This window comes from Strigops habroptila, chromosome 19 (assembly GCF_004027225.2).
Source record: "Strigops habroptila isolate Jane chromosome 19, bStrHab1.2.pri, whole genome shotgun sequence".
NCBI classification, from domain to species: Eukaryota; Metazoa; Chordata; class Aves; order Psittaciformes; family Psittacidae; genus Strigops; species Strigops habroptila.
The window spans coordinates 16,485-39,368 of NC_044295.2; the positions used below are offsets into that span (position 1 = coordinate 16,485).

Here is a 22,884-nt window from a genome sequence, read left to right on the forward strand (position 1 = left end):
CCTCTCCTCTTTCAGGGTGAGCCCATAGTCTCCAGTTCTCCAACCACACACTGCCACAGTGAGCACTGTTGAGCCTGGATCTGTCTTCTGGGGGACCTCACCATGCCTACTCCAAAGCTGCTCTTAGGTCTTCCATCAAAGCCTTCTCTCCCGAAACAACAGGGCCCAGGCCCTCAGCCACTCCCCCCTGAACACATGCTCCAGCTCCTCACCATCTTGGGCACCCTCTGCTGAACTCACTCCATTTGGTCAAGGTCTTTCTCACATTAGATCTTTCTTGTGTTTTAGAGCAGTGTTCTAGACCCCAACTAGTGAGTGCTGCGCAGAGTGGGATGGGTCCTGTTGGTACTGCCCAGGATGCTGATGACAGTCCTTGGTGGCCAGAAACAATTTTGATGGTGCTACCACAAAAACTGGCCCTGCTTAGGCTGCTGCTTGTCAGGGTGGAAGCATGTGTGGAGAGCTAGGGGTGGTTGCTGCCAAGCCAGCTGCCATGCAGGGATCTGGGTGGACATGTGTGATCTCACCCAGTTCTGTCCTGCAGCAGTTCAGCTGCTCCACTTTGTCAGCCACAAGCCTCTCTGCAGCCTTTGCTGCTGGTCACCACACTGCTGTGGAGAACTCCTGGGCAGTCCCTGGAGACACTCAGCCTCCACACGCCCAGAGACTCCTGCCCTGAGTCTCTCCCTGCTTCCCGCTCTCCAGAAACATTCCCAGGAAGCCCTGGGCACAGGCAGGGAAGGAGCAGGGCAAGGAGGATGTTCTCTGCCTGTGGGCCTGTGTGACAGTCTATGAGTGGAAGGAGGAAAAAGAGAAAACTCAAGTGGTGCAAAGGCAACACCCAGCACCTCGCACCAGCAGACTGATGCCCAGCCATGCTCCAAAGAACAGCCGCTTTGGAAAGACTGCCCTGAGTCTTTCAGTTCACAACCATTGTGTTAACAACCACTACACCTTCATCCCCAGAAATTCCTCCCAGAATCACACAAAGAAACAGCTCCATCCTTGGGCATTTTGGGAGAGCATCTGCAGGGCAAAGGATGACAGAGAGGCATGGGTTGGGATGCAGCAGAAATTTAATGAGTCAAAACAAGGAAACAAAGACACTGTGAGTGGACATCCTGGTGCAGGGAGCACCAAAGGCAGAAAGGAGTCGTCATCCCCAGTGCGGTGCCATCTTCTGGGTCCCTGGGACCTTCCCCAGGGCCATTGCCAGCAGCTTTAGCAGGGGAGGCACCTCCTGCCACAGTAGCGGCCACCCAAGCCGGAGAGGCCCAAGCCGGAGAGGCTAAAGCCCCCGGAGTTGATGGGCACTCCCTTGGAGCTGAGGATGCTGCCAACAGCAGCGGAGGTGGAGGAGCCCACGGCGGTGTTCTGAGGGAAGGAGCTGAGGATGGGGCCAGGCAGGGTCACCACCACGGGGGAGGGCTGGATGGCAACGATGGAGTCCTGGCACTGCCTGACACAGGGCTCATTGCAGCTGTTGGCCAGCGGGGTCGGGCCGCAGGGCTGGCAGGGCACGCATGGGCTGTAGCAGGACATGTCTCGATGGTAGAGCTTCACCTGCAGACAGGGCAGGGGCAAGCAGAGCAGGGAGATGGGTCAAGAGCAGCCTGAAGCCCACCACAAATGAGCCAAGCAACAACATGGAGTCATGAGGTAGGGGCTGTGTAAGGAGTCCCACTGGCTTCAGCTTCCCCTCAGTGCAAAAGTGCAAAAGAGCCCTGTCAAGAGCAATCAAGCCCAGCAAGGTTACCATCTAGCCTGTAGCTCAGCCAAGATCCAACCTAACTCCATGCCACAACTTCTACCATCTTTCCTCTCCTATGACAAGCTGCTCCAACTCCCAGTATAGGACAAAGGAGCAGGTATATGCTGAGAAATCCCAAAGGAAGACAAGGAGAAAGAGGATGACAAGGAGTAGGAGGAAAAGCTTCATACTCACCTTGTTCTCAAGGAGATGGAGGCAAGAGGAGTGGATGAAAGAGTGAGAAGTTCCTAAATTTATACTGCTCCTGCACTGCCTCAGGCCCACAATCACTGCACAAGGACAGTAATTTTCCAAGAGACTCACCTCCAAAGCAAAACACCCACCTGACGGCACAAGTTGGGGTTTTGGTTTCCGTCAACACTGCCATTTCATTTCCTCATTTCTGAAATATTGGTCTGCCATGCAGGTGCCACTGATGTGCCTGCAGATGGCCTTGGTTGAGACCCCAGAGACTATCACAAGAGGGGATAGCTTGGCCAAACAAAAAGACACAGGCAGGAGAGGCCTGCATTGGTGGGACAGCACGTTCCTTTTCCAGGGGGTTTAAAACAACCTCACCAGATCACTCCAGACCCATGCCTCTTACCTGCACACACACCTCCACCACTTGGAGTATATCTTCTGCCAGTATTGATGTGTTCCTGCCAGGGAAATATTTGGGCCACTATTTTGATACTTGAAAGGATCTTCTGTGGCCTAATGGCCATTTCAGAAATGAGGAAGCGAAATGGCAGCGTTGACAGAAACCAAACACCAGCTTGTGCCGTCAGGTGGGTGTTTTGCTTTGGAGGTGAGTCTGCTGGAAAATTAGTACCTGTGTGCAGTGACTGTGGGCCTGGGGCGGTGCCGGAGCAGTATAAAAGTGGGAACTTCTCCTCACTCTCTCATCTGCTGCTCTCACCTCCATCTCCTTGAGAACAAGCCCTTTCTCCTCTCCCTCTGCCTCCTTTTCCTCTTCAGCTTTTCTCAGCATATACCTGCCCTTTGTCCTATGCTGGGTCAAGGGGCTACTTATAATGAGAGAGGGAAGGGAGCAGAAAGTGTATCATGCAGATAGTCTGCGGCTGGCTGAAGTGAGCGGTGGCTGCACTGGGAGCTCCCTGGACTTGACCACTCTTGATGGAGCACTTTTTGGCTGAGGAGAAGCTGAAGTCTATGGGTCTCCCTACTACACCTCCAGCTCTTGTCTCAAGCTTGGCTTGCCTTGGGGTGAGAGGCTGCTCCTGACCCATGTCCCCGGCTCTGCTTGCCCCTGCCCTGTCTCTCAGGTGAAGCTCTACCATCAAGACATGTCCTGCTACAGCCCGTGCGTGCCCTGCCAGCCCTGCGGCCCGACCCCGCTGGCCAACAGCTGCAATGAGCCCTGTGTCAGGCAGTGCCAGGACTCCACTGTCGTCATCCAGCCCTCTCCCGTGGTGGTGACCCTGCCCGGCCCCATCCTCAGCTCCTTCCCTCAGAACACTGCCGTGGGCTCCTCCACCTCCGCTGCTGTTGGCAGCATCCTCAGCTCCGAGGGAGTGCCCATCAACTCCGGGGGCTTTAGCCTCTCCGGCTTGGGCCTCTCCGGCTTGGGCGGCCGCTACTGCGGCAGGAGGTGCTTCCCCTGCTGAAGCTGCTGGTGATGGCTCTGGGGAAGGGCCCAGGGACCCAGAAGATGGCACTGCACTGTGGATGACGACTCCTTTCTGCCTTTGGTCCCTGCACCAGGATGTCCACTCACAGTGTCTTTGTTTCCTTATTTTGACTCATTAAATTTCTGCTGCATCCCAACCCATGCCTCTCTGTCATCCTTTGCCCTGCAGGTGCTCTCCCAGAATGCCCAGGAGAGAGCTGTTGCTCAGGGGTGGTTCTGGGAGGGGATAATTGTGTAGTGATTTGTAATAGCATTGTGCAGGATCTACCTGGATGGAGTTGTCCCCATATTAGCCCTCCTATTGGTTCTTTGTAGTTGTACCTGGAATGATGCTGATAACACATAAACGTTTTGGGTTTCACTGGGCAGTGCTTGCACAGCACCAATGCTGTCTCTCCGGCTCCTTCTCCAAAATGCTTGTAGGCTGGGGTGGGCAAGAGGTTGCGAGGGGACAAAGCCAGAAGTGACCAAGGAGATTTTCCATGCAATATGACATCATGGTTAGCAATAAATGTTAAGAGGAAGGAGCAGATTTGGGGCAGGGAGGCATTCACAGAATGGTCGAGGCTGGAAGGAACCACCAAGAGGTCATCTAGTCCAACCTCCTTGTCTCTAACCAAGCCTCCTAAACCAAGGGAAAGACTTCCTTTCTCCAGACCTTCTCTCTGGTCTTCTGGGTCAGGCTTTGATGTTGAAGACTGAAGAAAAGGCAGAATTCAGTATCTCTGCCTTCTTTGTGTCCTCTGTCACGAGGGTCCCTGCTCCATTCAGTAGTGGGCCCACATTTCCTTATTATTGATCCATTTGAAGAAGCCCTTCCTGTTGTTCTTGACATCCTCAGCTAGGTATAATTCCAAATGGGTCTTGGCTTTCTTCATCGCATTTCTGCATACTCTGACAACATACAAAGTGGCCTGTCCCTGCTTCCACCTCGTCTATGTCTCCTGCTTGTGCTTCAGTTCATTATCAAGGCATTTGTCTTCTGAAGCAACTACTAATTGTACTGTGACCCTGCTTCCTAGGGGTGGCGGAACATCGCCTGCTGATGGAAATACTTCATAGGCAACACATCTTTTTGCTTTTCCTGTTCTTTCACACACTTTGCTTTTCTTCATTAAACTGCCTTCATCTTGATCCACAAGTTTTTGATGTCATTTTTCTCCCCTCTTTCTCCCTGAGGAGGGGGATTGATAGAGCATCTTGGTGAGCAACTGGGGGACAGACAACGTCAACTCACCACAGTCTTTTTGGTGTTCAACGTGGGGCTTGAGACACTGGCAGTTTTGAATTGAGCATGCTATTGTCATAGTAGTTTCTAACTGGCAGGATTCCGTGTGAGCCAGGGAGTTTGCTGCTGCACTTCCCATCTCTTTATTCTACTAGGACAGGAACGTGTTGATAGGACCAAAGGCTTTGTGCTTTGCCCTGGCATTAATGCCCTCACTGCGCTGGGGAAGCTGTCAAGTGGAGAGGATGAGAGAATACACCTCCCTCTTCCCATCCAAGACTGATGTGGCTCATTCTGTTGAGCAGGTTCCCGAGGTCCTTGTTCACACTTCAGTGAGGTTCTTAAAAATACTAATTAACTGTTGGCTTAATGTGGGTTTGTGGAAACTGCTGTCATGCTGGCGTAAGAGGTGACAACTTTTGGGTGTGGTGACAGTGAAATGTGCCCTGAGGTGGCCAGTCCCTGGGTGGCAGCTGCTTGAAAACCAGCTAGTTTTAGCACTGTATTGGCCTTGACCTGTGTCTATCGAGCCACAAGTCATTAATATCAGATGCCATGGCTAAAACAGGGACTCAAATGACCTCTGGGGATCTCACAATTCAGTCAGGGATCCGAACTACATCTAAGAACATGGTAGCTGATGTAAAGACCCAAACCGCAGGCGAGGACACCATGGTTAGGACAGGGACTCAAACACTACCTGCAGTAATTGTTCTGGTAATGAAAAAGAAATATTGGACAGTGAGGTGAATGGGTCCTTATCATTGATTAGTAAAGTGAGGAGGGAAGTGTGTGATCAGTAAGGCAACCCTTCAGCAAAGGAATGGGAGGACGAAGTGAGACAAATAACTGAAGAGACAGAAAGTACAGAATCGAATCATAGAAAGGTTTGGGGAAGAAGCTCGTCCAGTTCCAACTCCCTGCCATGGGGAGGGACATCTTCCACTAGACCAGGTTGCTCCAAGCCCTGCCCAAGCTGCCTTGGTTGCACCCGGTCCTTGACCTCAAGAGAACTTCAAGACATGTGGAAACATTACAGCCACCAGCCTGATGAGCAGGTTACTGCATGGCAATTCTGATGTTTGGAGAGTGGGGCCCACAGTCAGGAACTGGAAGGTAAGGAAGCCAAACAGCTGAGATCCCTCACTACAGACCAGAGAATTGACAGTGGGCTTGGAAAAGAAGCCATGAACTGCAGTCTCTGGAGGTGTGTCCTGTGAAGTGTGAGGGCAAGATACCTGTTCAAGATCTTGTGATTTAGCAAGGAAAGTGGACTAACACTTAGGGAAGCATAAAGTATCTGAGAGGATTAGTGGCGATGGAAGTCGTCTGATGATAATGAGGTCTCCTAAGGACTGGAGAATGCCCCATGGACAAGGGCCATGTGAAAAAGGTGGTCCAGAATGAACCAGTGTTGTATTCTAACAGCTTGGCAGCAATGTATTGCTTGGATTTGGATACACCAATGGTGGAGAGAACATCTTCCTGTCCGAAATTCGGAACACAATGCGTCTCCCTCCTCTCGGCGTAGTTGCAGTTTAGTTACCCCATCTTGTGGGGCAAAAAAACCCAAGCAATTGAGAAAGGCTGAAGAATAATTCTGATTCTTCTGAAAGGTATATTTGCCATGAGATCAAGAAAGATCAAACCTGCACAGGAGATGCGTTTCTTGGGATATTGGCATCTGCATGAAAAAGGATGACACAAAGTCATGGGTTGGGATGCAGCAGAAATTTAATGAGTCAAAACAGGGAAACAAAGACACTGTGAGTGGTGCAGGGAGCACCAAAGACAGAAAGGAGTCGTCATCCCCAGTGCGGTGCCATCTTCTGGGTCCCTGGGCCCTTCCCCAGGGCCATCACCAGCAGCTTTAGCAGGGGAGGCACCTCCTGCCGCAGTAGCGGCCGCCCAAGCCGGAGAGGCCCAAGCCGGAGAGGCTAAAGCCCCCGGAGTTGATGGGCACTCCCTCGGAGCTGAGGATGCTGCCAACAGCAGCGGAGGTGGAGGAGCCCACGGCGGTGTTCTGAGGGAAGGAGCTGAGGATGGGGCCGGGCAGGGTCACCACCACGGGAGAGGGCTGGATGACGACGGTGGAATCCTGGCACTGCCTGACACAGGGCTCATTGCAGCTGTTGGCCAGCGGGGTCGGGCCGCAGGGCTGGCAGGGCACGCACGGGCTGTAGCAGGACATGTCTTGATGGTAGAGCTTCACCTGAGAGACAAGGCAGGGGCAAGCAGAGCAGGGAGATGGGTCAGGAGCAGCCTCTCACACCACCATGAGGGATCCCACTTATGATGCTGAGTGGGGATGTGAATGGTGCGCAGAGGAGGAGAGAAGGGAAGATAAAGAGCTTCAGACTCACCTGATCCTTCAGGATAGAGAGAAGTGGATGGAAGACTGGGTATTTGCACTGGCTTTTATAGTGCTCTAGCATTGCCCCAGGCATGCAGTCATGCTCTACACAGGCAGTAATTTTCCAGCAGAGTCTCTAATTGAAGACATCCAAGCCAATGGCCCAGGATCTTTTAGCTGTTCAGAGTTCAGTGCTTTCATACTGTGATTTATGCCATGGCCATTTGCCTTTGAGTGTTCTTTCAAGTTCTGAGATGAGAGATCCAAGGATTTTCAGGTCAGGAATGCATCATTATGGGCTGAAGACCTGACCCAGTTGCTGGATATAGATACAGTGGGGTTGTTCACCACCCTGTTCAAAATAAGGGGTCTGGCATTCCTCAGTGGTCACTGGTGAGCAGTCTCCACTGCTCATTTTGAACCTCCTCTTCCTGATGATCTTGCTTTCAGAACAAATCTGCCATCTGTTTTGCCATTTCCACTCTCTGACCAATTTCTTGGTGTCTCCAACCAATGCCTTCAGCATATGAGGGTTATTTCTCTGTCCAACCTATGTACAAACGACATTTGTGTAGCTTCACTTATACATATGTCTGCTCGTATGTCTTCTCACTTGTCTGCATTCATTTTTGTATCAAAAGAATTTGTTTTGCCTAAAATCTGTGTATATATGCATGCTTAAGTGTGAACAAGCACACAGATGTACAAGACCACATGCCTGTGTCTCCCTGTGTACGTGTCTTCTTCATGAGGAGATATGCTAGTCATGCCAGGGGCACTCTTCGTTCCTCTGTACATGCACACTACAGAGCAGTAGGTTCCACAGGCCAAAAGGAGGCAAGTGGCAGCTGAACAGCAATGGCATGGACCTCGTGGAGACTTGCCCTGGGTGCTAGCACTGAAACCCTGCCTCCTGAGCTCTCCTTTTCACACTCCTTCAAAGCTCTTGCTCTGCTACTGCAGATTTCAGAGCCTCACACAGGCAGTTTCACGCCAATTTGGAAACGCAGTTTAAATCAGTGTACCAACATTCAAAGTGTCTTAGCATGACTGTCAGTCACCACTCCCTGCCTCTCCAGGTCAGGATACACCTTCTCCTTCCAGTGTTAAGGAGTTCAAAGCAATGGGGTTAGCTTTCTGTACAGGGAGAAAAGCTAGAAAATCCTGCCCACCTCATGAAGGGCACTCCTGAGTGAACCTGCTTCTGTTGCGGTATTAACAGTGTCTGGGAAAGGGACACAGGCTCCTCATGTTCAAGTCAAAGCCATGGGCACCTCCGCAGCTAATTGACCTGACACTGAGTCGGGCAGAGACCTTGAGTCACTACCAAACACGAGGACAGATGACCTGGTGTCACTGTGCTTTAGAGGAAGGACAGTTGGTCTAGGCTGCAAAGGGAGAGCCGAATAGCTGACAACTCATTTGGTCTTCAACCACACAGAGCTTCTGTGTCCCACACTGAAGTCCTATTCTGCCAGGAACTGCCCGGAAGGGAAGGATTGCCTGATTCATGGCCACACTCTCCAAACGCTGCTGCTACCGTATGAGGAGTGTCAGGACAAGACCTCTTTCCCTAAGAGACTGTTGTCAGCAAAAGAAAAGGCATTGGAAGAGAGGGGAAGGTTCTCTCTATTGAGAACTGCTTCTGCAAGAAACTTCTTTGCATTTCACTTTGGGCTGTTCCTCTCTAACTTGCTTCCTCTCTTCCACCCAGGCTTTTCCATATTTCTCATCACTGCACAGTGGTGCTTCCTGATGGGAATGGAGTGTGTAGCACCAGAGACAAATTCTCTGCCTGTGACTGCATCCCCTCTTACCCCATTTCTCCATGACCTCTCAACACCCCTGGCCACATTTCTGCACACACCTTGGCAGACCTAAGAAGCATTGACTCTGAGATGCTGAGAGGCTCTCACTCTGCTGATTCCATTCCCAAGACATTTTAGCCAGTCCCTGATATATGGAAGTGGGAATTCTGTGACTTTTGGGTGCTGCAGCCACTTAGATGTGCCAGTCTGGGTTGCACACCTAGAAGAGAGAAGGCCAAGAAAGGGGAGAAATTTCTCCTCAAACTAAGCAATATAAGGAGAAAGAGGGCTGAAAACAGAAGCACCAGCCTGAGGAATGAGCTGTCAGTCTGAACTGACTGTCAGAGTGAGCTGGGGTAGAAGGAAAGGACAGAGCAAGTCCTTCTGCATGGGAATCTGTGGGGATACAACTGGGGGCTGCAACACTTGGAGTACCTGTGACCCTTACTGAAAAAAGAGTTGCAAGAGAGCCCACCAAGGTACCCCACGCTGGTGTCCCCTGACTGTATGGGATGTCTTCAGCACTTGAGTGCACTGCTGCATTCCTGCCCTGGAAGTGCTTGACTCTCTCATTCCAGCATTTGGTAGAGCGTCTCTGGCACAAAGGGCATGTCAGAAATGAGGAAATGAAGAGGAGTCAAAGAAGGAAACCAAATTACAAGCTGTGTGATTAGGAAGAATACTTTCCATTAAAGATGAGTCTGTTGGTAAATTGCTGCCTGAGCAGAGGCAGCCTCAGGGCCTGGGGCGGTGCAAGAGCAGTATAAAAGTAACCCCAAAGCCTTGTTCTCTCATCCACTTCTCTGGGCCTGCTCTCCTTGGGAACCAGGTGAGTCTACAGCCCCTTCTGCTTCTCATCCTTTCCCAGGCTGAGATCTCAGACCAATGGACACATCAGCAGATGACTGCTCCATCATGCCACAGCGGGAGTTGGAGGTCCTTGCCATAGAAGTAGGAAGGAGGAAGAAGATGTAGCACAGAGAGGGCTAGGTCTTGGCTGATGTGCCTTCTGAGCTATGGGCTAGGTGGGGACCCCTATGAGCTTGGCCATTTTTGATGGGGCACTTTTGGGCTGAGGGGAAGTTGAAGTCTATGGGTCTCCCTACAACACCTCCAGCTCTTGTCTCAGGTTTGGCTTGCCTTGGCTTACTCATGGTGGTGTGAGAGGCTGCTCCTGACCCGTCTCCCTGCTCTGCTTGCCTCTGCCCTGTCTCTCAGGTGAAGCTCTACTATCGAGACATGTCCTGCTACAGCCCGTGCGTGCCCTGCCAGCCCTGCGGCCCGACCCCGCTGGCCAACAGCTGCAATGAGCCCTGTGTCAGGCAGTGCCAGGACTCCACCGTCGTCATCCAGCCCTCCCCCGTGGTGGTGACCCTGCCCGGCCCCATCCTCAGCTCCTTCCCTCAGAACACCGCCGTGGGCTCCTCCACCTCCGCTGCCGTTGGCAGCATCCTCAGCTCCGAGGGAGTGCCCATCAACTCCGGGGGCTTTAGCCTCTCCGGCTTGGGCCTCTCCGGCTTGGGCGGCCGCTACTGCGGCAGGAGGTGCCTCCCCTGCTAAAGCTGCTGGTGATGGCCCTGGGGAAAGCCCAGGGACCCAGAAGATGGCACCGCACTGGGGACGGAGCATTGGGTTGTTGCTTCCAGAGCAGCTGAGCAACCCCAGCATCCCTTGCACAAGGACGGGGCCAGCCTGGGCTCTCACACAGCACAGACCATGCTGTTTTTTCCCTCTGCCACTCTCTTTCTTCACCACAGCCATGGGGCGCAGAGTCTTTTCTGCTCCTGATGCTCCCTGCATGAGGATCTCCACTCACAGTGTCCTTGTTTCCTGTTTTTGCCTCATTAAAGATCTGCTGCATCCCAACCCATGCCTCTCTGTCATCCTTTGCCCTGCAGACCATCTCCCAAGATGCCCAGGGCTGATACATGTTCTCAGGGCTGGTTCTGGGAGGGAGTTTTTGGGGGTGGTTGTGCAGTAGTTGTTAACAGAATGATTGTTACCTGTCATTGTATGGTCCTTCCCTCTGTTGACACTCCAGACACCTACAGTCAGGAGGGTGGGTGTTTCTCTGGGGTTATTAGTTGGCGGGGGGGGCACATGTAGAGCCTTCATCCTCCCCAAAGGAAGGGAGGGTTGGACACTGTGTAGTGGGCCCTCTTCAGGCACCATCACTTGCAGGTGAGGAAGGCATCCATGACTCTTCCAGAGTCTCTGGCCATCCGGCCCAGCTTTGTTGAGCCTCTGTCCAGAAATGCCCTCTTGGGCTTGGCGCACATGCTGCAGAAGGAGCATATGGCCACTCCCAAGCTTGATTGAGGAGCCTGGCCTGTGGAAGGCCCTGGGAGGGCAATAGCCGAACAGGGACTTGAGGAGTGAAGGAAAAGGAATTCCTCTTGATCTGGATGCTGCTTTACTGGGTGGGGAGCAAAGACTCAGGTAGAAAATGCTCCCAGAGAATAGCAGGAGTAAGAATGAGGTGATTAGGCTCACAATGCACATCAACATCCTGCTCCCATCTCTGCTGTGGGTTTCGTGGGGAAAGTTTCTGGAGAGACGCTGAGGGCAAGGAGAGAGGCAGGCGGTCATAGCCAGTCATTCTTTAAGGGGAGTCAGGAAGATATCTAAAGCAGTGCTGTCACTATCATGAAAAGCTGCACAGAAGGTTGCAGCTGAGGAAAGGTTGCAGCTGAACTGCTTCAGGACATTCCTTTTCACTATCACCATGGTTGGAGAGCAGCACACATTATTCGGCACTTCAAGGGACAGACTGTCAGCAAGTGAGGAGCTGCTTTCCTTCTGCTTGCCTTTTCTTCGAGAAAAACAAGGTGAAGATCATATGTGGAAACAAGAAAGGAGAAGGCAAGGCGAGATGCACACGGTGAGTTCTGCAGAAGTCACGTGTGCTCTGTCACCATTGCCCACCCTTGTATCAGCAATGTCCACTTTAGATTCTGCAGCCCAACAGACAGGTCAGGACAGGAATCCAAGACATGTGTCAATCACTCCCTGACTGGAAAACACTCTGGAAATGGGGAAAAAAAGGGTCATTCCTGTGTCTAAACCCTTGGGTTTACACAATGGTCAGAGCTGGGTTATGATCTGCATTACTACAGATGAGAAATATGCCACTACAAGATCATGTGTGCAGGGAGACATCTCAAACCGATTTTACATATTTTTGCATATAAAAGGATATGCAGAGGCAAGCCTCTGTCTGTGGCTGAGAATGTCTGTCATTAATATCTCCATTCAAGAAAAGCCTACACTTTTCCCCTGCAGTCCTGTTATGACTCTATAAACATACTATCTCTTTATCTTAAGATGATTCTGCTTTTGTTACTACCAGAGAACATAGGTATGACTTCAGTCACCTCCTGAAATTAAATTAGGCAGGGCAGGACCTACTGCCAGCAAAGCAAGCACTGCTGTCCTGCAGTGGAGACCTCACAGCAGCCTTCCAGTATCTGAAGGGGACTACAAGGATGCTGGAGAGGGACTCTTCATCAGGGACTGTAGCAATAGGACAACGGGGAATGGGTTCAAACTTAAACAGGAGAGATTGAGATGAGCTCTGAGGCAGAAGCTCTTCCCTGTGAGGGTGCTGAGGCGCTGGCACAGGGTGCCCAGAGAAGCTGTGGCTGCCCCATCCCTGGCAGTGTTCAAGGCCAGGTTGGACACAGGGGCTTGGAGCAACCTGCTCTAGTGGAAGGTGTCCCTGCCCGTGGCAGGGGTTGGAGCTGGAGGAGCTTTAGGGATCCTCCCAACCCAAACCGTTCTATGATGATTCTAAACTGAAGGGACTTGGGGGGTGGTTTGCAGATCTGGATCCCTGCAGCACCAACCTTCTGCTCCAAAAAAAAAAAAAAAAATATCTCTCCAACCATTTCTACATCCACCGAACTTTTATTTTTTGGCTGCAAAATGAGGCAATCGTGAGGCAAAAGCAAGTGTTTTCGAACCCGGCAATGTGGCGAGAGGAAGCAGCAGGGATCTCTGCTTTCATAGGACAGAAAAACCTCTGTTTTTCTCCTCCTGCACTGCATGTGCCTGCGAGTAGGGTATAAAAACGTGCCCTTTGTTTAAAGCTGTCTCTGCGCTTAGAGCCTTTGAGGTAGGAGACCTATGGGCGCAGAAACCACTGCTCCAAAGCTATGATGCTCAGCAGGGCTGCATGATGCACGGCTCCACCCTGCCCTCGGCCACCTTCCAGCTCGCCCTCAGCGGCAGGGACACACTCCCCTACCCTGGGAAGGAGCTGCGAGTTTTCAGTCCCCATCTGGGGCGCCGGTGGCGAGGCCGGGTCGGGAGGAACCGTCTCCCCGCATCACGGCAGGGGCCGGGTAAGATCGTGCCGGCCACAGACCCAAGCCACGGCGTTACGATGGCAACCGCTGGACGGCGGGAGGGGCCCGGCGCGGTTGCTAGGAAACAGCCGCGCAGGCGCGGAGGCAGCGAAGGGCAGGAGGCTGCTGGTGCCTGAGGAGCGGCCTCGGCCCGGAGCCGTGTGCTCCGCGCTCCCCCCATCCCTTCGCCATGGAGCTGGAGGATGACTTCGGTGAGGCTCGGGGTGGGATCCTGCAGGGGGAAACGGAAGGAGAAGGAAAGGGAAGGAAGGGGAAGGTGGCTGCTATCCACTGCGTGCAGGCCCCAGCCGGCCCGGCCCTGTGCAAGTGGCTCTGTGTTTGAGCTCTCTGTGGAGCCAAGTAGGCTCCAGTGGGTTGTTGGTTATTTTAACTAGGCCAATCTTATGTGTGGTTACCACTCTGGTAACTGTATAATATTGGTAACGTGTGCTTCAGGTGTGAACTTTAGGAAGCACCTGGATAAAATGACTTTAATTTGGTTAAAGCGTTGCTCCCGCCTGTAGCTGTGGTCTCAGCTGGCTCCAGACACGTTTTTAGGATTGTTGTGGATTTGGGTGTGCAGACAGTATGGTTAGGGACAGGTATCTCCTTCGAGCATGGCATTGCTGTGGTGCTGGAGAGGCTTTGCTCATTACAGCCTTGTGTTAATTGCATCTCTTTACCTGATCAGGCCAGCTCCTGTGATTGTGTTTGTTGTTTTACATACTATGGTGAGAGCTTTCCTTTTCCTCTTATACTCGTTTCTGTCTCCTTCCTTTTACTGTTAGTGCACTTGGTCTGATTTGTGTTGAGCCAGTTCATGACGGAAACCACTTCTGATTGCTCTTCCAGGGACAGTGGAACCAGAACAAAGCTTGTCAATCCTTCTGAATGATGAAGTCTTTAGTTTTCAGCTGTTCTAATGACCTAAACTGGCTAGCAGAGGTGAGAGGTGCTCACAGCTAGCAGGACTGACTGCAGCAGCACAGCACAGCTGAGATGGAAGGAAGGATTAGGTCTGTCCTTCCTTCCTTCCTAGTGGCTCAGGCTCACTTTATCTTGTGGCTCACAACATAAAGTCTGCTCATTGTGACTGGTGGAACAACATCTTCCCTGCCCATGGGAGAGGGGATGGAACTAGATGATCTTTAAGGTCTCTTCCAACACAAACCATTCTATGATCTTAACCAGCTGTCAGCCTGTGGGCTGATACAGCTCCCTGGCCCGGCTATTGACATAACTGAGCACCAATGCATGTGTAAGAGAAGGGGATGTGATGGGTCAGGGAAGAGGCTAAACAGCAGCAGGCCATGCTTAGGTCTGTTTAAGATACCAGGTAAGCAAATCCTAAATGTGCTAAAAGCCTGTGCAAAATGAGTGGCAGAGTAGAAACAATGGAAGAAGCCAGGTCTGTTTCCCTGGTGTGTACCCCACAGGCAGCACAGGGCACCTGTGTTTCCTTCTGGTTGCCTCTCTTCCTCACTGAGAACATGGAAATGTGTTCTTTCCATAAATATATTAATATTTATATTTTAATGGAAGTATTCAAGGCCAGTTTGGACACAGGGGCTTGGAGCAACCTGGTCTAGTGGAAGGTGTCCCTGCCTATGGCAGGGGGTTGGAACTGGATGAGCTTTAAGGTCTCAAATCATTCTATGGTTCTATGAATGTATTTTATCTAGAGATATATAAAAATCTGTATCATGTATGCCTGAAATGATGCTGCTTCACTGTTCAGTGTCTATGTTCTTAGGTATTTCAGCTGCTTTAGTAACATCTCAGCTTCTAAATAAGGGACTGAAATAAGAGACTGCGTGACTTCTGAAAAAAATCCATGCACCAGATTAGGCACACTGCTTCCTTGGAAATGAAACTAAATTGCTGGGCATTCTTCATCCAGCAAAACTAGCTGTTGATCCAAAAACGTTTGTTTCAGACTGACAATGCTCCCAGAGGCACTGGTGGGCATGTCGTCATCCTACTGATTCTCCTCTAAGATAGCTGGAAAAGTAGTGCTGTCTTCATTCACTTTGACTAAGTGTGGTTACCTACCTAATATGGTAACTTAAAGAGTTGTTATGCTCAGTGCTCCTGACTGTTCTCTGTCTGTTTTGACTAACATCCCAGTCACAGAAGCTTCAAAATGAATTTGGTTATGCAAAACAGGTGCCTGCCTTAATGAATGATTTCAAACTAAGAACAACCGGTTTAACTACTTAAGATCACAGCCCTGAGGTGATGGTATGTTTTTTCCCCACTTGGCTGTGTTAGTGACCCTAAATCTTTTCTTCCTAACCAATTTTTTTTCTTGTTTCTTCCATTCTACTAGATGTTTTGGATCCAGAGCGATTAATACAATGTCCATATAATAAGCATCATCGAATTAGAGCCTGTCGGTTTCCCTATCACCTTGTAAAGTGTAGGAAGGTAAGCTGGACTGCCAGACCTGTAATTCTGTGCCTGTAAATATGACGTGCATGTTCTCATTCTTACTGCATTTTCTTGCTGGCTGCTGTAAGATCCTGACAAATAGCCTTGTTTAGCCTTTATTTCATAACTTTATTATTTGATTAGTAATAGCTTCAAGCACGTGTTAATTCACCCATGACCAGTGTGGCTCTGTTGAAAGGAGGTAGAGATTCTTCATGGTCAGGTCAAGGAGAAAACTCTGGTCTCTTCCAGCAGCTCACATGGAGGTCAGATACATTTTTCCTCTTTAAGTTGAAGAGAGAACTCAGTCTGAGTTATGTGCCCTGCTTCTGGCTCATCCGAGTGGAAGTGTTGTGATGTTGGAATTCATTCTTGAAGTGCTGGAAATGCAGCTGCAAACAGGGTTAGGATTTTTTTTGTCTTGCTAATAACTATTTGAGTGCATCTGTCAGAAATTGTACTTCCTGAGCTTAGCACATATGGGAGACGGCTTTTTCCCCTCCCCATCTTTTATCCAGAATTTAAATACAAATCATATAATAGGAAGCATTCCTTCCTCTCTTCTCATCTGTTGTCCTCATGGTTTATTTACTTTAAACCTGCAAGTGCTGGCATCTGACTGAGCATGAGGTTTTGCTGATACCTTTTAAAACCCAAGTTGTTCCTCTTTAAGTTTACAAATAAATTTGACAATGTGTTTTTAAAATAGTATAATGGTGCTGTGCCTTCCAGTTAAGGTGTAGTTGTTGGGAGGATGTCCTGGTATCAGTACTTATAAAAAATTCATTTTGGTGAAACTAGAGCCTTAAAAAATATTAAGTAACTAGTGAAAGCAGGGGACAGAGCTAAGTGGCAAGTACCTCCATCATTCCAACATTAAAGGGGGCTGAAATTTTCCTTGTTGACCCCCTGAAGATTTTGGCAGGAATGTGCATGTTAGCTAGGTGAACAATGTTGGCAGGGAAACTTTGAACCATGTTGGGTTTGTCCTTGTGTTGCATAACTGCTGAGCAGACAGTTTTGGCAAGCTTACCTAGTTAGGAGGATGAGGTGAGGTAGTGGTCACCAGTCAGACACAGTTGGTGTCTAAGTAATTAGCAGAAGAACGGCTCAAGGATTATCATCTGATCCATCTGAAGATGCTACAGTTTTATTTGTAGTGGCAAGCGTCTGGGTGGAGATTGTCCTTCTTGCTTGGTAGTTTGAATTTCCTTTGCATATTCCATGCATAAAATCTAATGCTTCCATCTGCCTCAGCTTCTCATTGCTTATGCAGAATGCAGCCCTGCCACACAAACGGGGACACTCCAAACAGAGCAAGTTGAATCCTTTCAGCTTGATCTGCATTAGCATTGAAAAGCTTCTGCTACGTGGCCAGAATAGCTTGCTCAAGCTAATTGAAGCAAATGATGGACACATGAAGAGACAGCAACCCTGGCTGTATAGGCTGGGTAATGACAAACACCTTGGATGTACCTGCAGCTTGTGCTGCAGTCATGTATCGTATCGGTGGTAGTGAGGAGACACAGCCTGGAGCAGCATCAGTACAAGGCACTTCTGCCTCTTCATCTGCCTCAGGTGAAAGTCTGTTCCCTGGCCAGCAGAGCATCTCTTCCCTACTGTTATTAAAATAGTTTCATCTGTGCTTTAAACCATGCAGACATATTGCCAGCATTGCAGCAAACTGTAGGAAGTTTAGCTGAGGGTATGTTTCATTTCAGTCAACTCAAGGGTGGCTCAGTTTCTCAGTGAATTGTGTTTTAAAGAACAGTCATGTTAGTTCCCCCTTCCTTGTTTAGTCTTTTTTTTATTTTAAAGCAACATCACAAATATCCTTGAGGGTTTTTTCTATGGATTAGTAGGAGATAAATGAACTTGAGAGATATGGCACATGATTTTGGTTTTCCCTTTTCTAGAGCTACCCTAAAGTTGCAAAGGAATTGGCCACGTGCCCCTTCAACGCTCGCCATCTAGTTCCTCGAGCTGACCTCAGCGATCATATAACGAAGTGCAGTGACAAAGGATTCATTGAACAAGATATAGGTAAGAGAATCACCCAAGCTTAGAGGAGTTTGGTCATCCTGGGGCCTGTGGTCTCTCATTTGTAAGGACAGCTCATAGAATAACCAAAAAGTCAAAGTCAAATTATTGTCTATAGTTTTGTGTGGCACAGCAGCCTTGGAAAAACTTGAGTCTAAAGCCAAGAGATGTTTTACAACTTAATCCAAAGCATTTAATGCATCTGGAGCAGGACTGACTGCTAGTCACTGAGTTTTCTCTCTTCCTGAAGTGAATCAGTCCTCTGGCTTCCAAAGAGATCAGATGAATGCTGTGAGCACGTGGCAGGCACCTCCGTGTGATGAAGACTGGGAAACAGGTGAGGAACTTCCCCATCTGCCACACCACTACCTTCTCCTTGGTCCTGTCGTTCAATTCTGCTTGTGACAGTGTGAGACCAGAGATGCTCTTCACTTAGGTCTCACTTGTAGGACACCTTGCTTTTGCTCATTCCTAAAAGCATGCATCTCTTCACGCATCAGGCTTTTCTTGGTGTAGAGAACTGTTCAACATGCCTACCATAACTGGCATGGAGATATATTTCCAAATCTCTGCTCTTTCTCACATAAGCTTTTGTACATTATGTGCAGTGATGATAATGGAAACATGCTAATTTTTGTGTTCCTCAGTTAAATGACAGTGAAGCAGACACATTCATCATTATATCAACCTTTACTCCCTCTTGAACATGTAGAAATATGACAGATATTCCTGATCTGATGATGGTTGCTGGAGTTCTGAGCCACAACATCTGTTCCCTTTTGCAGAGTTGCTGGAGCAGTCAGATTCTCCTTTTATTTGGGGCATGAGCAACTCTGGCATAAACAGGTAGGGAATATGAGTTTGATTCCTTACAATAATGTTTTCTATAGAGGAATATTGCAGCCTGCTCCGAATCCAGCTTTCATGTTGTGACATGGGCTGACTTTGCTTAAGGTTTGTCTAAGCCAGTATGCAGCAACAGTCCTGCACTTGACAGCTCTGCAGGCCTGTATGAGCTCAACCATGATATATCTCTCCTTCCATAAAGTGACAACCTGTCTGATTTCACTTGTTACACTTCTTGGAAAACTTGCTAGTGTTCAGAGCATATATATAAAAAATATTAATATAATCATATATTCTTCTAAGCACCACCACCTCTGAGTGACAAAATACCATCCCCTTATGTCCCTGCTCTCCTCTGTGCTGTTGTAAAATGCATAAATTTGATCATCTGGCAGGAGAAGTAACTGAAGTGTTTCAGTTCCAGTACCACCTTTGAACAAAAGAATTGCTTGCCTTCAAGAGTACGTGCCCCTGAGTCCTTCCCGTACGCTGTAGCATGGAAAGGCTGTAAGTATTATCCATATTTTGGCACTGAATTCTGTAGATGGTGACAGTTGCTGTAATCTCTGGCTGCAGCAGTGCTCTATGGCCACTGCTGCATGGGCAGGAGGGGTAGTCTATAATACTTGCCTTCTTGAGAGCAGCGTATGAGGGAATCTGGTGTGTCGTGGTTTAAGCCCAGCTGGTAACTCAGAACCACGCAGCTGCTCACTCACTCCTCCCCTTCTCCCCCACCCCGCTCCCAGAGGGATGCAGAGGAGAGTACAATTGCTCACCACCCACCAACTGATACCCAGCCCGACCCAAGCAGCGATCTGGGCATTCTGGGTAACTCCCCCAGTTTATATACTGGGCATGACGTGCTGTGGTATGGAATACCCCTTTGGCTAGTTTGGGTCAGGTGTCCTGTCTCTGCTTCCTCCCGGCTTTCTGTGCCCCTCCTCACTGGCAGAGCATGAGACTGAAAAAGTCCTTGATCACAGTAAACATTACTTAGCAACAACTAGAAACAGCGGTGTGTTATCAGCACTGTTCCCAGGCTAAAGTCGAAAACACAGCACTGCACCAGCTACTAAGAAGGAGAAAAATGACTGCTGCAGCTGAGCCCAGGATAGGTGCTTAGATCATCCTCTGTATTCTTTTGTTTTCTGTGTGTGTTTTGGGGTTTGGTTTTTTTCCAGCATTCTCTGAATTCTTTATTTCATATTCTTGACCAGGCCCTTCATTACAAGTGATCCAGTTTAAGCAGCCCTGCTCCTCAGTCCTTTCACACCATCTACACTCATTCCTCTCACCCCCCATTCTCCTCCCCGACTTAGACAAAATTATTTCTTTGCTTTGTGCAACTCTGCTCACTGTCAGAGGCAGGTAAGTCAGAGCAGGGTAAAACTAAGACTGTTTAAACCAAGACTACTGGGGGAGAGGGTGTGGGAGCAAATTGCATCTGGAAGTGGAAGGGAACTTCCCCTGTTTTAGTGTCTGATGCTGAAGTCGCAGACCATTATTTGCCATTAGCTGCAAAGCAAAAGCTTAAAGATGCTTTGGGGAATGACTGTCTTGTTTCTTACCTGGAGCAACAAACTAAACCTGGTACTCTGGGGGCTTTGCAGGCATGGCTTCTGCACAAGTCAGTGGCTCCAATTGCCGTATTGTCAGGCTGAATCTGCCAAACAAAACTGGAATGTCACTTTTAGATAACTGTCCTTGGTTGCCAGATCTTCCTCCGAGCATTTGTTTCATAAGTTACCCTCATCTTCATTTGGTGACTGTTATTGAGTAAATAGACTGATAAATTTACCCAGCACCAACTCAGAACCCTTCCCTCCTCTGACTGCAGTGAGTAGCTAACAGTAGTTGACTGTGAAGTTGTTCCCATGATTTGGAAAAGGCAAAACTCTTGTGAAGTGGTGATGGATTTCAAGGGGTGGGAGTTGAAGAAGAGGAGGTAGGGTCTAATTAAGTTCCTAATCAAAGAAGTGACAGTGGGAAAACAGAACAGCACAGGGGGATTGCACATACCCCTAAATTCTTGCCCCTTAGCTTGACACTTTAAAACAAGAGTGGTGTTTGAGAAGAGGCTCCTTCAGAGTTGTGTTTTGTGCTAATTGTAAAAGAGAGGCTGCAATTATGCTGGGCGAAAGGGGAGAGAGGAAATGCCCTGCAAAAGTGGCAGATATGTGTGAATTCAGGCCTTGGCATAGCAGTAACTATTGTAGTCCTATTTTAGTGGAAGTCAGGAACCACACAACAGAATGATTTCCAGGAATTTCTACCCTGCACCATAAGCGCGTCTTGCATCTGCAAAGCAACACTCCCTACTGCTGTTCTCAGGAGCGTATAGTGCCCAGTGTGATTTCTGTGGGACTTCTACTGGACATTTCTGAGAACATTGGGTTGTTTGCTGGGAAGGTGCAGAAAGCTTTCTCTGCAGGAGGCTTTCCGATATCATAACATCTGTAGTCATTTGAGGGCCTGTTACAGCTGGAGACTCTACAGTTCTGAGAGTTTCTTCAGCCTGTAAAGAGGCTGAGATTTCCTGCTGTGTAATGTTGAACTAGAATCATCTGGATCAGCCAAACCTAAAAGAGTTTTTGTCTGCATGCACTTTTTACTTGTTACCTTGTCGGCATCTGAGTTTGTCCACATAGGGTATGGGAAGTGGGTAGTTTGGGTTTTAAACTACATTGTCATTTCCAGAGACTTCTGCCTTCGTTGGAAGCATCCTGATCATGACTTTGCAGCTTCAAGCCTTGATTTTGTCGTGTGGGCGCATGGTGCTTCAGGTCACGCGTTAATGGGGAATCCTGTGTGAATTCTTTACAATATGAGTAATACCAAGCAGGGGAAGTTTAAAGAGTACACTTAAGTACTTGTCTAGTTTCCATTAGAGTTTTGAAGTTTTCTAACACATAAAACGCATTTGAGGTTCTAACATAACTTCTGTTCTCTGTTGGGGACAGTGGAGGCAGGAATGGTTTAAATCACTCGTAATACATATTTGGGTCTGTGTAAATGTTTGGCTTAAGCAGTGTATTTCTAAAAACAGGCGCAAAGTTAAAAATGAGATCTAAATATACAGAGAATTAAGAAACCACATCTGGTGTTTGTCGAGAAAGAAAGAAATGCTGTTCACATTTTGGAAGTATGTTCCTCAAAGTATGTTCCTGGATTTTCCCCATTTGTATTCCTACCACTGTAAACCAATGCATGTTGACTAGAATAGACAAAATCAGGCTTACTTTAAAGTTCAGTTCTGTTAAAGTTCTTGTTGGTAATTTAGAATAAAAGGTTATGAATACTCTTGGACTCATATTTCTAAAATTCTGCAGTGATTTGTTAGACTCTTGTTCTGTTGAATAAGGAAATGCCTCCACAGTAAACCGTCCACTCGACCTTTATTTGATTTTCCTTTTGTCACTTCAAATGAAAGTGGTGACAAGTCAGCTTCTGGGTTGGCTGCAGTAGCTTGTCTGCAGGATTTGTGGGCCAAAGCATTGTAATTTTAGATAGATGCCATAATTGGGCTTCATTATCCTAATCTCATTTAATTGCCAATTGGTGAAAGGCTAGCGCAGTAACTACCTGCTTTTTGTTGGGTCTGCACTGCAGAGGAGGTGAACTTTGGGTGCACCTATTCCTAGGAGGCACATTATCCCAGGCCCTGCACTTTGTCCAGGTGAGTCAGGAGAGTACTGATATCCAATAGCACTACCTTCCTGGAAAGGACCAGAGGGGCTTGGAAGGTCATGGTTGTGACTTCAAAACATCCCCTGGCCACAGTAATGGGGGGATACGGACCACAAGAAGTGGGTTTGTCTTGTAAGGTGGGTGCAGCCAACATGTGATAGAGCTCTGACATCTGAAATCCCATATTCTTCTGGGCAGTATCCTCAAGCATGTCCTGCGTGTGCTGCTGCCTGTGAAGAGTGGGAAACCCATCATTTTACTGTTCCCTGCAGTGATTTGGGAGGATTGGGGAGAGTGATAAACAGGCTATAAGGGTGTAAAACACAAAGATGACCCTCCTCCACCATTATGACTATGTAAAACCCCAATATTGTCTTATCACTGGGCTGTTAGCTCCTTCTGATTGTTTTGTATTTACCACAGGACAAGGACTGTTTTCGGCAGCATGCTAAACGGCAGCTACTCCAAGGTGGCAGAGTGAGGACTTTCATGTGACTATCACTATGGTCACAGCCACAATATTCCTGTGTTAAACTCTCAGTCTCTCTAGTGATGGGCAGGCTGGCCAGTGCTGGAGCCTTCACCCCCTTCCCTAGAGGCTAGATGTGTCCCTTGCCAGGAGAAGCTCATGGGATGTAAGGAAATAGCAGCCCCTTCTGGTCTGTCCGGGAGGGGTTTGGAGCACATGCCTACTCCAACCTGAGTTTCTTGGTAGCTCAGCAGTGCCTGTGCTCACTCTGAG

General features: G+C 48.8%; 4 protein-coding genes and 1 pseudogene across 5 annotated transcripts; 3 read left to right on the top strand and 2 right to left on the bottom strand.

Annotated features, from left to right (window-relative positions):
• Nucleotides 1–1,221: 1,221 nt before the first annotated feature.
• Nucleotides 1,222–2,015, bottom strand: LOC115617839 (feather beta keratin-like). 2 transcript variants are annotated; one of them, XM_030508813.1, is made up of 2 exons: nucleotides 1,946–2,015; nucleotides 1,222–1,544 (listed from the first exon to the last, which is right to left on the bottom strand). In XM_030508813.1, the coding sequence occupies exon 2, from the start codon at nucleotides 1,540–1,542 to the stop codon at nucleotides 1,222–1,224; it is 321 nt and encodes a 106-aa protein (XP_030364673.1). In that variant the 5' UTR covers nucleotides 1,543–1,544; nucleotides 1,946–2,015. The 2 variants fall into 2 exon arrangements, with proteins under 2 accessions (XP_030364673.1, XP_030364672.1); XM_030508812.1 differs by having other exon boundaries at nucleotides 1,222–1,563; nucleotides 1,946–1,970.
• A 1,045-nt stretch (nucleotides 2,016–3,060) lies between these two features.
• On the top strand, nucleotides 3,061–3,381 carry LOC115617828 (feather beta keratin-like). The gene has a single exon (XM_030508801.1). It carries the CDS (start codon nucleotides 3,061–3,063, stop codon nucleotides 3,379–3,381), a length of 321 nt encoding a protein of 106 aa, XP_030364661.1.
• A 3,121-nt stretch (nucleotides 3,382–6,502) lies between these two features.
• On the bottom strand, nucleotides 6,503–7,135 carry LOC115617829 (annotated as a pseudogene).
• A 2,414-nt stretch (nucleotides 7,136–9,549) lies between these two features.
• LOC115617830 (feather beta keratin-like) lies at nucleotides 9,550–10,353 on the top strand. The gene is made up of 2 exons (XM_030508802.1): nucleotides 9,550–9,622; nucleotides 10,031–10,353. The coding sequence occupies exon 2, from the start codon at nucleotides 10,033–10,035 to the stop codon at nucleotides 10,351–10,353; it is 321 nt and encodes a 106-aa protein (XP_030364662.1). The 5' UTR covers nucleotides 9,550–9,622; nucleotides 10,031–10,032.
• Nucleotides 10,354–13,145: 2,792 nt separating this feature from the next.
• On the top strand, nucleotides 13,146–21,753 carry GTSF1 (gametocyte specific factor 1). The gene is made up of 7 exons (XM_030508803.1): nucleotides 13,146–13,351; nucleotides 15,469–15,566; nucleotides 17,486–17,612; nucleotides 17,860–17,946; nucleotides 18,395–18,455; nucleotides 18,874–18,962; nucleotides 21,153–21,753. Coding segments are annotated over exons 1-7 (486 nt in total). The 5' UTR covers nucleotides 13,146–13,329; the 3' UTR covers nucleotides 21,155–21,753.
• The last annotated feature ends 1,131 nt before the right edge of the window (nucleotides 21,754–22,884 follow it).